The sequence below is a fragment of the Carcharodon carcharias genome, chromosome X (assembly GCF_017639515.1).
Source record: "Carcharodon carcharias isolate sCarCar2 chromosome X, sCarCar2.pri, whole genome shotgun sequence".
NCBI classification, from domain to species: Eukaryota; Metazoa; Chordata; class Chondrichthyes; order Lamniformes; family Lamnidae; genus Carcharodon; species Carcharodon carcharias.
The window spans coordinates 8,437,526-8,452,970 of NC_054507.1; the positions used below are offsets into that span (position 1 = coordinate 8,437,526).

The window sequence follows — 15,445 nt, forward strand, 5'->3', positions numbered from 1 at the left end:
AGATAGCCTGGATGAATGTAGGAAGTGCAGGGACGAAGTAAAAAAGGAAATAAGGAAATCAAAGAGAGGGCATGAAAAAAGATTAGCAAGTAAAGTTAAAGATAACCCAAAGATGTGTTACCAATACATTAATGCTAAAAGTTTAGTTAAGGAAAAAATGGGACCTATCAGAGATGAAGATGGAAACTTGTGTGTAGATGGAGGCTGTGGGATGGGTTTTGAATGAATATTTTGTCTCTGTGTTTACAATGGAAAGGGAGGATGTAGATATAGTAGTCCAGGAGGAACAGTGCAAGATATTGGACGGGATAGTCGTAAAGAGAGAGGAAGTACTCAAAGGGTTGAAATCCTTGAAAGTTGATAAGTCACCAGGGCCAGATGGATTGTTTCCGAGGCTGCGGAAGTAAGTCAGGGAGGAGATAGCAGATGCTCTGAGGATGATTTTCCAATCTTCACTAGATACAGGGGAGGTACCGGAGGACTGGAGAAATGCAAACGTAGTTCCAATGTTTAAAAAGGGATCAAAGGAAATGCCAAACAATTATAGGCCAATTAGTCTTACATCAGTGGTGAGCAAATTAGTGGAATCAATCCTGAGGGATAGGATTAACTGTCATGTGGAAAGGCATGGACTAGCTAGGGATGGTCAGCATGGATTTGTTAAAGGAAGGTCTTGCCTCACAAATTTGATTGAATTCTTTGAGGAATTGACAAGAAGGGTTGATGAAGGTAGTGCAGTGGATGTTGTGTACATGGTTTTTAGCAAGGCATTTGACAGGGTTCCACATGGCAGATTGATCAGGAAAGCAAAAGCCCATGGGATTCAGGGTAATGTGGCAAACTGGATAAAAGGTTGGCTTTGTAACAGGAAACAAAGGGTAATGGTCAATGGATGCCCTTGCGAATGGAAAGTTGTCTCAAGTGGTGTTCCACAGGGCTCGGTGTTGGGACCCTTGCTGTTTGTGTTATATATTAACGATTTGGACATGAACGTGGGGGACACGATTGGGAAATTTGCAGATGACACAAAGATTGGCCGAGTAGTGGATCGTGTAGAGGATAGCCATAATCTCCAAAACGATATAGATGGAGTGGGCGGTAAAGTGGCAGATGGATTTTAACATAGAAATGTGTGAGGTCATACATTTAGGGAGGTCAAACAGTTACAGGGATTGCACAATAAATGGGAATATACTAAGAGGGGTAGATGAAGTGAGAGATCTTGGCATACAAGTACACAGGTCCCTGAAGGCAGCAGTTCAAGTAGACAAGATTGTAAAGAAGGCATATAGAATGCCCTCCTTCATTGGCAGAGGTATAGAATATAAAAGAAAGGATATAATGTTGGAATTGTATAAAATACTGGTGAGGCCACAACTGGAGTATTGTGTGTAGTTCTGGTCACCACATTACAGGAAGGACGTAATAGCTCTGGAGAGAGTGCAGAGGAGGTTTACAAGAATGTTGCCAGGGTTAGAAAAGTGTAGCTATGAGGAGAGATTGGATAGGTTGGGGTTATTTTCCTTGGAACAAAGAAGACTGAGAGGTGACTTGATTGAGGTGTACAAAATTATGAGGGGAATAGATAGAGTGGACAGGATAAAATTGTTTCCCTTAGTGGAGAATTCTAGAACCAGGGGACTTAGATTCAAGATAAGTGGCAGAAGGTGTCAGGGGGACATGTGGAAGAACTTTTTTACCCAGAGGGTAGTGGGTGTCTGGAATTCACTGCCCAAGTTGGTGGTAGAGGCAGAAACACTAAACTCTTTTAAAAAGTACCTGGATCTGCACCTTAAGTGCTGTAAGCTGAAGGCTATGGGTAAATCAGCAGACAATGCTAGAGGTTACAAAAATATTAAAAGGACAAACCTTAAGGCTCTGTAGCTGAATGCACGTAGCATTCAAATCAAAACAGATGAACTGAGAGCAAGTAGGAATGAATAAGTACGATCTTATAGCCATTACAGAGATGTAGCTACAGAATGAATATTGAAGGATACGAACATACAAATAAGGCACAGGAGTAGGCCATTCAGCCCCTCGAGCCTGCTCCACCATTTAATAAGATCGTAGCTGATCTGATAATAACCTGAAATCTGCATCCCAACTACCCCATGACATTTAGGAAGGACAGGAAGCTCTGAAAAGGTGGAGGGGTAGCTCTGTTAATTCAGGATGACATTGGTATAATAGAGAGAGATGACCTTGGTTCTAGAGATCAAGATGTCGAATCAGTTTGGTAGAGTTGAGAAATAGCAAAGGCAAGAAGTCACTTGTGGGAGTGATGTACAGGCCTCCTAATAGTAACCACATGGTAGGATGGGGTATAAAGGAAGAAATAATGAGAGCTTGTCAGAAAGGTGCATCATGTAATCATGGGGGATTTTAGTCTACATATAGGGCAGGATTTTCCCCCTGTCGGGGGCAAAGTTGAAGGGTGGGCACACAATTAAGGCCCGCCCAGAGCGACATCCACACGGAAGCGCTATGCGCTCCCTGTGCGGGCGGGGTGGGGGGGGGGGATCACAAAATCGAGAGTGCGCTCTTTTGTGCATGTGCACGATAGAGTGCACTCATCTCCCTGAGGCTAAGTGCTGCCTCAGGAAGATCAGCTATACTGTGACAAATAGTAAAAATAGAGAAAAAAAATTCCTGACATGTCACATGAGTTGGGACATGTCCATAATTTTTACAAAAACTTTAATAAAATTTTTAGAAATCTACATGAAACCTCCTCCCACCCGTGGATGAGGTTTGATGCTTTTTCTAATGCCCGCCGGGGCCCCTGGCCTTCCCGCCAACCTTAAGGTTGGACGGGCAGGTCCATTAATTAGCTAAATGACTCTGTCAATGGCCTCAATTGGCCATTGACAGGTCGGCATGTGAGCAGCTGATTTTGCTGCGTCCCCGCCTACCGGAAAAGTTAAATGAGGTGCAGTGGCGTCAGGAGTTCCGCCCGACATCACCGCGCGTCATTTTGTGTGTCAGCGAGCGGGCCCCACCCCCCCACGAGAAAATCCTGCCCATAGGCTGGAAAAATAAGATGGGCAAAGGTAACCTAGGTGACGGGTTTATAGAATGTTTTTGGGATAGTTTCTTAGAACAGCAACCAGAGAGCAGGCTATACTAGACCTGGTATTGAGCAATGAGACAGGATTAATTAAAAACCTTATAGTGAAGGCACCTCTACGTACCAGCCATCATAAAATGATTGAATCTTGCAATCAGTTTGAGGGAGAGAAGAATGGGTCCAAGACTAGTATGTTAAACTTAAATAACGGCAATTATGGGAGCATAAAAGCAGAGCTAGCTAAACTGCCAAATTAGGTTAAGGGATAGGTCAATAGAAATGCAGTGGCAGACATTTAAGGGGGTATTTCAGAATAAACAGAATAGATACATTCCAACAAAAAGAAATTCTAAGGGGAGGACCCACTATCTGTGGTTAACTAAAAATGTTAAAGATAGTATCAAACTTAAAGAAAAAGCATATAATTGGCCAAAGTTGGGTGACAGGTCAGAAGATTGGACAGAATATAAAAAAACACCAAAGAATGTCTAAAAGATTAGAGTATGTAAGAAAGCTAGCTAGAAATATAAAGATAGATAGTAAGAGTTTCTACAGCTATTTTAAAAAAGAAAAGAGTTAACAAAGTGAGCATTAGTCCTTCACATGCAGTAGAAGAAAATCATTGGTATGAAAGTGAAATAACTATCAAGCCTCAATATGGAAGTGATTCTGAAGCCCTGTAGGAATCCTATACACCATACCTTCATTCTGGGATCGCACATTGCTCCAACCTGCAGGCCCTGGTAAGATGGTTCAAATTTGGGAGAGCTTAACCAATGTAAGTCGACCTACTACAAAGTTTAAGCAGGAACAGAAATTAAATAGCTGAATCTGGAAAGTTTAACTTTAAGCAGAACTCGCACCTTCAGGAGGTCAGGGGAAGTTAAAATACCGCAGGCTGGGCTGGGAAGAAAAAGTCCATCCAGCAACAGCTCCAATCAGCTAAAAGAAGCCTATAAAACTGTTTTTTTAATGGTTAATCATACCTTTGAAGCAGGAACTCCATTTTCACGCCTAAAACACTGCTTTATGGACAGGGTTTAGTGTGAACCCAGGAAAAATCAAAGAGCTTAACAGCTCTACAGCTTAACAAGGGGAGACAGTAGTGTAGTGGTCATGTCACTGGGCTAGTAATCCAGAGGCCCAGGCTAAAGTACTGTGGACACTGGTTTGAGTCCCACCCTGGCAGCTGGTAGAATGTAATTCAGTTAGTAAAATCAATTTAAAGTAAAACTAATATATCAATTAATAAAATTAAAAGGTAAACCCCATCTGATTCACTAAGTCCCTTTAGGGAAAGAAGGAAATCTGCCATTCTTACCTGGTCTGGCTTACATGTGACCCCATACACACAGCAATGTGGTTGACTCTTAACTGCCTGGCAAGCAATTAGGGATGGGCAATGAATGCTGGCCTTGTCAGCAATGCCCACATCCCAGGAAAGAATTTTAAAAATGCAACCATTGTAGTCAAGCTATGACTAGCTAAACCAGTGGCCACTAAAGATTACTGCAGCTCAGAGTTACATTAACTCTTATAAAGTTGGAGGAAGCGTGACAGCTTAAAAGCTCCAGATAGCATTAAAAATCCTTTAAAAAATTAAAAGGTGACCACAAAACTTCCAACGCTTAATTAGAAAGCAACAGATCTCCCTTTCTGAATTGATTTTGTTCTGACAGTGCATTGAGCTATGTTTTCTGGATCTCTATTTCCAAACCAAATAAACAAGCCATTAAAATTAAAATTGCTATATGTAATGAAGGTCTCCACAGACTGAACATGTCAGGGGTCTGTCTGATAACCTTCTTCAGAACCCAGAGAAAAATATGGTCAATATTCGAAGATCAATAATGAGTAAAGCTCAACTTCCGACTACACCGACTACACTGGAATTCATGTCCTTTAGGCAACATCTGACGGAGACCATTCACCAATGCATAAATAGATGCAGAGACAAGGTACATTATTGTGATTTCATGGCATCAAAGATAGCTGACAGAATAATCGAGCTCGTGATAGCTTGTAATTCCAAAAAGACCTCTTGGACCAACCCAAAGGTTATACCATGGAACACCAGTACGAAGCAGATGCAAGTACAAAACCATACACTGGATAGACAGAGTCTACAGGCCATGCGTAACTCATCCACCATTGGCATGATAGCCAATAGAGGCAAGACTAGTAAGCAATATGCGTGTTGCGGCCTTATACATGCACCTAAAAATTGTCCAGATTTTGATATTGTATCCAAGACAATGTGGCATCAGAGGACACTGGATCACCAATGCAGAAAGCAAAGGCCAGGACAAATGGCTTGATTCCACGAGAAGACACAACAAGAGGCCAGACAGATACAGCATTCTAAACAACCAAGTGTGTACCAAACAGCACCAAGAAGAGATTCACAACAAGCTGCATGGTCAAATGATGAGGATGAACCATCGACATACAGAGAGCAGACATTCAGCACAATATGAGAAATGGGTGTTATATTTTAAAATATGTTTGGGGAATATTGTGTTATTCTGTGAAGGCTGTGTGTGTCTGTGTCTGTGTGTATGATGTAATTAAACTGGGCAGAAATTAATAGGAGATTGGTTGTCTGGAGGGTTTAAAACATGAAAAGGATAGAGGTGTTAGGTTTGAGGTACAAGTAAATAAGTTAGATCAAACATTTACAGTTTTAGATAAGTTGAGAGTTTGTTTATCAAAGGGAAGTCAAAGGCAACAAGAAACATGTTTGCATCTTGAAGGAGTTCCATAGATAAATAGAAGTGGGGATATTATATTTTATTAACCTGGAAGCAAAGACAAGATGGAAATATGAAAGATCTTATATTTGGAAAAATTTGAGTTTCAAAGAGGTGTGAAAACAATGGAACCTGAGATGAACAGGGAAAAAAGGTATTTTAGAGTTACCATGGAGAACTTGAGTGAGTTGTTTGAGCTGCGATAGCTGTTGAGCTGGAGCTAAGCTGGTAGCTCTGGGCTAGGAGAAAATGCATATTTGAATCAATCATCCAGTCAAGCCAGAATGGTTTTGAGCTGCGAAAGCTATTTTATTCTGAAGGTTGGATTTCCACAGCAGAGTGGAATAGAGTTACAGGTCATGTGGTATGCCTTTAGCAAAGCTACAGCAGTTTGCCTTGGGTAATATTACTGGAGCTTTATACTTAAACATCTATAAGTGAGTGTTGCCTGGAAGGTGTTTACTTGTGGGTCAGACCAAGTCAGGAGTCTTTTTGGGGGAATGTGTTGTAAGACTAACCTTAACAGCGTAACTGTAATCTTGTGTGCTTAATTTTTTTTTCATTTTACTCTTGTTAATAAAACTTTAATTTTAATTTTTAAAATCCCAAAAGTGTTACCGGACTTCTTGCTGCTGAGATCAGTACATCGTATTCTCGTTTTCAGAATACAAAAAAGAGGGTAAGCCAAGTTTCTCTCTGGGGTTTGGTTTGCGCAGCAATTAACATCGGCTGTGTTATAACAGTGAACGTCAAAGAATGTATTGGCACAGTGATACCAACAGAATTCTTTGCCACTGTTCAGATTATATGACCACAGATCCAGGGTCAGCATAACCTATGTAAAACTGTATACAAGTGCAAACATCCTTCCACTTTGTACACTGAAACGTATGTACTCATAGAAGAGGCAAGTGATGATTCAACCACCAATGTCAAACTCACTATGCACAATGGCTCAGACTCCATGATTCCATCCCTGGGATCCATTACACTTAAGTGTCACTACAACAACTCACCCTGGTCACCCCAGATATTTTATGTTGTGGATAGCATGGGTCCAGTGATTGCAGGTCTACTGGCGTGCAAGAACCTGTCCTTGGTCACCATCCATGGTATCATCAAGAACATGTCAAACACCACAGACCACAAAGAGCCATTGGAAACGCTATGCTTATGCTAGGAAAAGATCATCTCTGCAACGCAAATCATCAGCCAATAGGTTGAGCAGTACAATTTGAACTGAATGTAAACCCATTCTGGATGTGCTGGATAGGTTTGCTGTACTTAAAGTTGATAAGTCATAAGGTCCAGATGAGATGCATCCAAGCATACTGAAAGTGGAAATTCTGGAGGCACGGATCATAATTTTTCAATTCTCCTTAGGAACAGGGCTGGTGCCAGAGGACTGGAAAATTGCAAATACTACACCCTTGTTCAAAAAAAGGCTGCACAGATAAACCTATTAATTACAGGCCAGTCTGTTTTAACCTCTGTGGTGGGAAAGCTTTTAGAAATGATAATTCAGGGCCAAATTCATAGTGACTTGGGCACAGGGGTTAATTACTGAAACAAAAACAGAATTACCTGGAAAAACTCAGCAGGTCTGGCAGCATTGGCAGAGAAGAAAAGAGTTGACGTTTCGAGTCCTCATGACCCTTCAACAGAACTGAGTGAGTCTAAGGAGAGGGGTGAAATATAAGCTGGTTTAAGGTGAGGGGGGGGGCGGTGGTTGGGTGTGGGGAGAGATGTTGGGGGGGGTGGTGGTGGTGTGGTTGTAGGGACAAGCAAGCAGTGATAGGAGCAGATAATCAAAAGATGTCACAGACAAAAGAACACAGAGGTGTTGAAGGTGGTGATATATATCTAAACGAATGTGCTAATTAAGAATGGATGGTAGGGCACTCAAGGTACAGCTCTAGTGGGGGTGGGGGGCATAAAAGATTTAAAAATAATGGAAATAGGTGGGAAAAGAAAAATCTATATAAATTATTGGAAAAAAACAACAGGAAGGGGGAAGAAACAGAAAGGGGGTGGGGATGGAGGAGGGAGTTTAAGATCTAAAGTTGTTGAATTCAATATAATTACTGAATTCCAGCATGGAAATGTTAAGACAAATTGTGGTTAACTAACTTGTTTGAGCTTTTTTTTGATGGAGCAGATTAGAGAGAGGATAGATGAGGGTAATGTAGTTGATGTGGTGTGTTTGGATTTCAAAACGATATTTGATAGTGTGCTGCACAACAGACTTTAGCAAAGTTAGAGCTCATGGAATAAAAGGGACACGAGCAACATGGATATGAAATTGGCTTAGTGACAGGAAACAGTAGTGATGAGTGGTTGCTTTTCAGACTGGAGGAAGGATCGTAGTGGGGTTGCCCAGGGGCCAGTAGCGAGACCCCTGATTTTCTTGATGTGCATTGGTGAACTAGCTTTTGCTGCACAGGGGACAATTTCTAACTTTGCAGATGATATGAAACCTGGACGTATAGTGAAATGTGGTGGTTAGTGTTTAAAATTGAAAAGGACATAGATTGGGTGGAATGGGTGGACAAATGGTAGATGAGGAAATGGTGGGGTAGTGGTAATTAGCTAGACTGGTAATCCTGAGTCTAGGGCTTAAGCTGAAAGTTGGTGGAATTTAAATTCAATTAATAAAAAAACTTGGACCATATAGCTAGTCTCAGTAATGGTGATTATGACAGCTATTATTGTTTAAAAAATCATCTGGTTCACTGATGTCCTTTAGAGAAGGAAATCTGCCTTCTGGCTTACACGTGACTCCAGAGCCACAGAAATGTGGGTAACTCTTAACCTCTGAAATGGCCCTGGCAAGCTACTCTGTTCAAGGACAACTAGGAATGGGCAACAAATGTTAGCTATGCCAATGATGCCCACCTCCCATGAAATAAGTAAAAGAATGAAACTTAATGCTGTGATGTGATTTATTTTGGTAGGAAGAATGAAGAAAAAAAGCCCAGGATATATGAACATTTGGAGGGCATTCAGCCCTGAAACATGTTACAAAGAGACAAGGTAGGCCATTCATTCCCTAGATCATGTTAAGAGAAACAGGAGGAGCCAATTCATCCCCTGGAGCCTGGTACATAGGAACAAGAGGAGGCCATTCAGCCCCTCCAGCCATTTCCACAGGAACAGGAAGAGGCTATTCAGCCCATGAAGCACAGGAACACAGGAACAGGAGGACAGTCCTTCGAGCCTGTCATACTGGAACAGGAGGAGGCCATTCAGTCCCTCAAGCCAGTAACACAGGCATAGGAGTCGTCCATGTTTCATAGGAACAGTTGGAAAGCCAATCAGCCTCTCAAACTTAAACAGAATTACCTGGAAAAACTCAGCAGGTCTGGCAGCATCGGCGGAGCAGAAAAGAGTTGATGTTTCGAATCCTCATGACCCTTCAGCAGAACTGAGTGAATACAAGGAGAGGGGTGAAATATAAGCTGGTTTAAGGTGGGGGGAGGGGAGAGAAGTGGAGGGGGTGGTGTGGTTGTAGGGACAAGCAAGCAGGAACACCTCTGTGTTCTTTTGTCTGTGACATCTTTTGATTATCTGCACCCATCACTGCTTGCTTGTCCCTACAACCACACCAACCCCCTCCACTTCTCTCCCCCCACCCAACCACTACCCCCACCCCACCTTAAACCAGCTTATATTTCACTGCTCTCCTTGGATTCACCCAGTTCTGCTGAAGGGTCATGAGGACTCGAAACGTCAACTCTTTTCTTCTCTGCCGATGCTGCCAGACCTGCTGAGTTTTTCCAGGTAATTCTGTTTTTGTTTTGGATTTCCAGCATCTGCAGTTTTTTGTTTTTAGCCTCTCAAACTTGTTACATATGAACATTTGGAGGCCATTCAGCCCCTTGAACATGTTGCAAAGGGACTGGAAAGGCCATTCAACTCATCAAGCCTTATGCTCAGGGACAGGAGGAGGCCTTTCAGCCCCTTGATTCTGTTACACAACAGGAGGTCATTCAACCCCTCATGCCTGTAACTCATGAACATGAGGCCATTCAGCCCCTCAAGCCCACTTCACAGGAACATTTGAAAGCGCTCTGCTTCATGAACCTGGTACACAGGAACAGCAGCCAGCCATTCATTCGCTTGAGTTTGATAGACACAGTTTGAAGGCATTCAGCTCATTGAGCCTGTCACTCTGGAACATCAGGAGGCCCTTCCAGGCACCACCAACCTGTCACTCAGGAATAGGGGGCCATTCAGCCCTATCTGGAGCCTGTTCCTGAAGAGTCAATTAGACTCAAAACTGCTGTTTCTCTCTCCCAGACGCTGCTGAGTTTTTACTTCAGATTCCAGGTGTTTGCAACATGTTACTTTTTATAACAGGAGGGAGCCATTCAGCCACCCTCCCCCGAGCATATTAAACAGCAAAGGGAGGGGGAGGAACACCTCGAAGCCACTGAAAGCACCCATACCGCCCTCACCGCAGCGCTAACCATACCGAAAGTCCTCCCACTCAGCGCCGCTGGCGATTGGCTCCCCAGTTCCAGCGCTGAAACGATGAAACCCCGCCAACGGCGCAAAATCCGGAAGTCCCGCCCCTGTCGGCCGCCGATTGGCGGGAGCGCTTGAGCCTCGGCCGCCGATTGGCCTGAGAGAGTGGCACTCCGAAGCGGCGGAAAGTTCACTTTGTGCGCGCCGGAAGTTTCGGTGCAGGGAGATTGTCTCTTCAGCGCGCGGCTCCGAAAAAGTCTTTTTTCCGATTGTTTGGCTGCAGGGATCGAGATTAACCAGACAGATTGGAAGGAGGGGGCTGAGAGATAAGGAGGAGGTTGCACGAACTATAACGGTTATTATAAATGCTCGCAAGCCGTTGGAATCGGATCTGAGAGAGAGAAACTGGGAAAGATAAGCTATTTTAACATTTATTTATTGATACCTCTAATTTAACAGGCACCAGACTCGTGCTCCATGCTTTATCTTTGCTTTAATTTGACAGGCAAAACCTCCTATCGCCCTGCTACTTTTACATCATGTCTGTCCCTAAGTTTGCATATGTTAGATTCCTCGATGATCAGGAATGTCGAGTTGTGCGCATTGCAGAGGACATCAAACATTTCGACCCATCCAATCATCACGAGTCCAAAGTCTACCTGGTGCGACGGAGCCTGTCAGGCAGCGCATCCGTGGACTCTGATTCGGGGAAGGAGAACAATGAGAGGGAGGGTGAGTTTTGCAAAGGTCAGATCCTCATTCTCTCAGGTAGATTTTTACAGCTATTAGGAAAATTAAGCTTGTCACCAAAGGGCAAAGAACATTTCTGAATCTTAGCATTTTATTTTATATTTAAGCCATTTTTTATTTGCCTGAAAATGTGACACAATGCCCTGAATAACTAGCCGGATAAAATGCATTATGTAAAAAGCTATATATAATGCCACGCCTACAGATGACCAGTGAAGCACATGTAACTTTGTCCTTGCTCTATGCCATAGATTCGATCAAACAGAAAGTATGTAGCGGGCCAAGATTTAGGATGCCCAATGTGGACACCGCTGTCGAGGTGGACACCGGCAGTAGTGATGTTCCCTGCACATCTCTGGTGAGGATGAAGAGGCAACTCAAGGATGCGAAGGCAGCCAGAGTAAATGTTCTCTATGTACATGCCCAAGTGGTTTCGATTGCAAATAGTTTCCAAGATCTCAAATCAAAGCTATGTGGTCATTGTAATTTCAAATTTTCTAAGTATCTATTATCTCCTCTCTAACAGAAAGACAAGTCTGCTCAAACAAGTGTGACCCAAGACTGTCAGCTCTCAGCCATCACGAATGGGTGGAGAATGGGAAGGGGAAAGGATGATTTCAGTTCGAGCATGATTCCAGCCTCCCAGTCCCAGAAGCAGCTGGAGGAGAGGCCTTCCCAGTTCCAGGAGCAGACCAAGGATGAGAAGATCAGGAGGTTGAAAGAAGAGAGGGCAGCCCTCCGGCAGAGGGTGGAGAGGCTTGAAACTCTCAACTTCCAGCTCCAAGAAGAAATTGTTGCACTCTCAAAAAAGGGTAATGTATTTATTTGTATAACTGTTATTGAATATTACAGATAGAGATTTGCATTGTTACTAATGCAGCATTGCTCTGATAAGAAACAGATGATGGAGTAAATTGGAGTTGCGCAAAAGGCCTCCTTCAAATCAGATATATGAATGATCCTAATTATTTTTCGTCATGTTACAGCAAGACTATCAGACAGGCCTGACGATGCACCAACATCACCCAAGCAGAGTCAAACCCCAACGTTTCTCAGACTGGGAGAGGCAATCAACAACCAATTGTACACTCCAATTGATGGCAAGGTAATGATTCTTATAATTAATTTTCAAAGCATTTGAAAATCATTGTTGGTTTAAGCAGAAGTCCTTTTCAAAGTGAAGATGAATCATGACAGTAGGTGACTGCAGTGTTAAACTTACCTCCATTGCCAGGTCATTCACTGAGACTTGAACCATGGGATAATCTGTCCTGATGTAGCATCTATAGTTGAGAGTCTATTATTTTCCAATTTTACATGCAGGATACTGAACATCTCCCTCGTTTTACTTGCAGGTGCAATTGTTAGGTGGCATTGAGATCCCGGAGAGAGAATGGCGCATTGTCAACAGCCAAAGGACAAATTCGCTGTTCGTCAAGTCCCTGGCTGTTGCCATCTGGGGGACCGCTACGCTCAGGGACAGGTCGGTCTGTGGGAGAGTGTGCCCACGGTTTATCCACACTGGAGGTATTCCTCCAAAGGCAAAGCCTCCACTCTCTCCAAGGAAGTTGAATGCTGTCAAAGGTAACAATTCACAAGCCCTTCTTAAATTGTTGTCACCTTCTCCAGTAGATGTTCTGTATTTCTGTGTTTTTTTTCAAATGGATGTTTACTTTCTGCTGTCACTTTAAGGATGAAAACCTTTTTTCTCTTTCCCCCCCCCCCCCCACTTATTTTGTTCTAGCGTGTTTCACCCATCATCTCCACACCCAGGGATTAAGTGCAGAGGCTGTAACAAACGAGGTCAAAAAGATGAATAATTACATCACTGAGAAAATCCAAGACCTTAACAGGGCTGAAATCTGGGAATGTGTCTAAGTGTGAACTTACATTTTATCTGTAATTAAACTGTTTTTAATTTATCTGTAATGTAACTTTTTCTTGTATCCTAATAAAATTTGAAATTTACAGTGCAGTCAAATTGCCTCTTTCTTTTTCAGAAGGGTTTAACCTGGCTGCTTCAAAATGACACTTGACTTGCCCAAACTACCTTTCATTTCACACAGACGCATAGGGCAGAACTTTTCACTGAGTAGGCGGGCGCGTGCCACACCCATACGAGCGTAAAATAGCCTGTGATAACGTCGGGTGAGCACCCCAACGTCATCGTGCACTCGCGATATTTCGGTTGGCGGGTGCGAGCGGGAGTTGGAGCCATGCCTGCCATCAATTATGAGGCCAGTTAAGGCCATTAAAAAGGCAATTAAGCTGTATTTTTTGTTACCTGTGCAATCTCGCACTAGTTACACGGGCAGGCGGGCCGCCGACAATTTACTAAACCTCATCCAGATAAAAAGGAGCGTTGCCAGTGTGAATGGTGCGTTTTCGAGATGGTTTGCTGCTGATTGCTTATTGGTACTTGGCAGCTTCATCTCTGTTCAGGGCTTCATTGCAGGACTTTTTGGTGTCCCCAAGGCCCCCAGAGGATTCAGACCATGTGGACCCATATATCGGACAGCCTTCCATTACTCTGGTAATGAGGATTTAGTCTTTGCTGAAGGCACCTCCTCTGAGGAGGAAGAGAGGGGCAGAAGGGAGAGGAGACCAGGTGTCTCAATGCAGCTTCCATAGGAGGGACCTGTGGGAGGAGAGGTGCAGGCACAAGGGGCGCAGGGCCAGCAGGTAGTCCAAGGTGGAAGGGGCCGCAGAAGAAGCCACTATCCTGCTGCCAGGGTTTACAGGCATCGATGCACCTCCCTCAATATGTCTGAGGTGCAATCCCAAAGGAGGCTCTGCCTTTACAAGGAGACAGTGACCTCCACTTGCCAGATGATTGAACCTGAGATCAGCTCTGACTTTGTGGGTGGACACCGCATGCCAGTGGTTCTGAAGGTCACTGTGGCCCCCAACTTCTATACCTCTGGCTCTTTCCAGGGGTCAGTGGGGGATCTGTGTGGAATCTCCCAATTAGCTGTCCACAGTTGCGTCAAGCCTGTGACAGATGCTCTGTTCAGGTAGGTTCTCCCCGTGTCCAGGGTGCAATAGACTGTACACATGTGGCCATCAAGGCGCCAGCGGGTCAGCCCGGTGCCTTCATCAACAGGAAGGGATTCCACTCCATGAATGTACAGATAGTGTGTGATCACAGGATGCAGATTCTGCAAGTCTGTGCAAGGTACCCAGGCAGCTCCCACGGCGCCTACATCCTTGGACACTCCCAGGTGCCAGGAATCTTCAGTGCTCCAGCCCGGCTGGATGGATGGCTGCTGGGTAACAAGAGTTATCCACTGAAAATGTGGCTCATGATGCCTCTTCGCCATCCAAGAACAGAGGCTGAGCAGCGGTACAATAGGAGCCACAGCACCACAAGGGCGGTGTTAGAGAGGACCATAGGTCTTCTGAAGATGCGCTTCCGATGCCTGGGCCGTTCAGGGGGAGCACTACAATACCCTCCAGAGTGGGTATCACTGATAGTGGTTGCATGCTGCACTCTCCACAATCTGGCACTGGCAAGGGGGGACCCACTGGAGGAAGAGGATCTTGAGGCAGCTGCACAGGCCCCAGAGGATGAATCCAGTAGTGAGTCAGAAGAGAAGCTCGCTGAGGAGAACACTGAGGGTGTGGAGGGAGACCTCAGTAACCTCCAGGGAGGCAGGGACACCAGGGATATCTTGATCCAACACTCCTTCAGCTAGACTGCCAAAGATCAGCTTCCATCTCACACCAAGGCTGCTGCCTCCATCCTGGGTGTCTGAAATGCCCCTTTCATTTGCACCCAAAGTCCACTCAGTGCCTGTGCAATAAAGTCTCCAGCCACTCACGTCCAGCATTACACACTGACGTACCCCGCACCAGAAAGGAAAAAGGTGAAACATACTCTGGCCATCAGAACCAAAGCAAACTTAATGTTATTGTCACATTGAAAGCATAATGACATTACCATTATCGGTGTTGATGTCCACACCAGCAGACATATAAACCAAACATAAATGAACAGAAAATCACCCATGAACTGTCCCTCCCGTGTTCATGGTGCCTTAAACTTATGTTTGCGAGTGCTACATCTTGGTGCCCCACCCCACTCGCTGGCACCGACATTGGAGACAGCTGCTGACTGTGTCCTGTTGGCCTTGATGACCTTGGTGGTCGTCGTCTGGCCCGTGGAGTCTGTGCTGGCCCCACCTGGGAGGGAGCAGCCAGTGCCATGGCTGGTATCTCCCCAGTCATCACAGCCTCATCAGATGTCATGGTCACTGGCAGAGGAGCTGCTGCCCTCGTCCGGAGTGCCCTGAGAGGAGCCCACAGAGATGACAAGCAGCTCTTGTGCTAATGTGAGGTGGCTCTGGACCTCCCTGCTCACCATTGATGTACAGGCACCTAGCTGGGGTACTGAGTGCCTCATCCATCT

The 15,445-nt window shown here is 44.5% G+C and overlaps 1 protein-coding gene across 4 annotated transcripts; it reads left to right on the forward strand.

Moving 5' to 3' along the window:
• Positions 1–10,497: 10,497 nt before the first annotated feature.
• Positions 10,498–13,005, forward strand: LOC121273302 (BEN domain-containing protein 5-like). 4 transcript variants are annotated; one of them, XM_041180397.1, is made up of 6 exons: positions 10,498–11,034; positions 11,289–11,437; positions 11,564–11,849; positions 12,024–12,142; positions 12,393–12,621; positions 12,782–13,005. In XM_041180397.1, the coding sequence occupies exons 1-6, from the start codon at positions 10,827–10,829 to the stop codon at positions 12,913–12,915; spliced, it is 1,125 nt and encodes a 374-aa protein (XP_041036331.1). In that variant the 5' UTR covers positions 10,498–10,826; the 3' UTR covers positions 12,916–13,005. The 4 variants fall into 4 exon arrangements, with proteins under 4 accessions (XP_041036331.1, XP_041036333.1, XP_041036332.1 ...); XM_041180399.1 differs by having other exon boundaries at positions 11,289–11,395; XM_041180398.1 differs by having other exon boundaries at positions 10,498–11,019.
• The last annotated feature ends 2,440 nt before the right edge of the window (positions 13,006–15,445 follow it).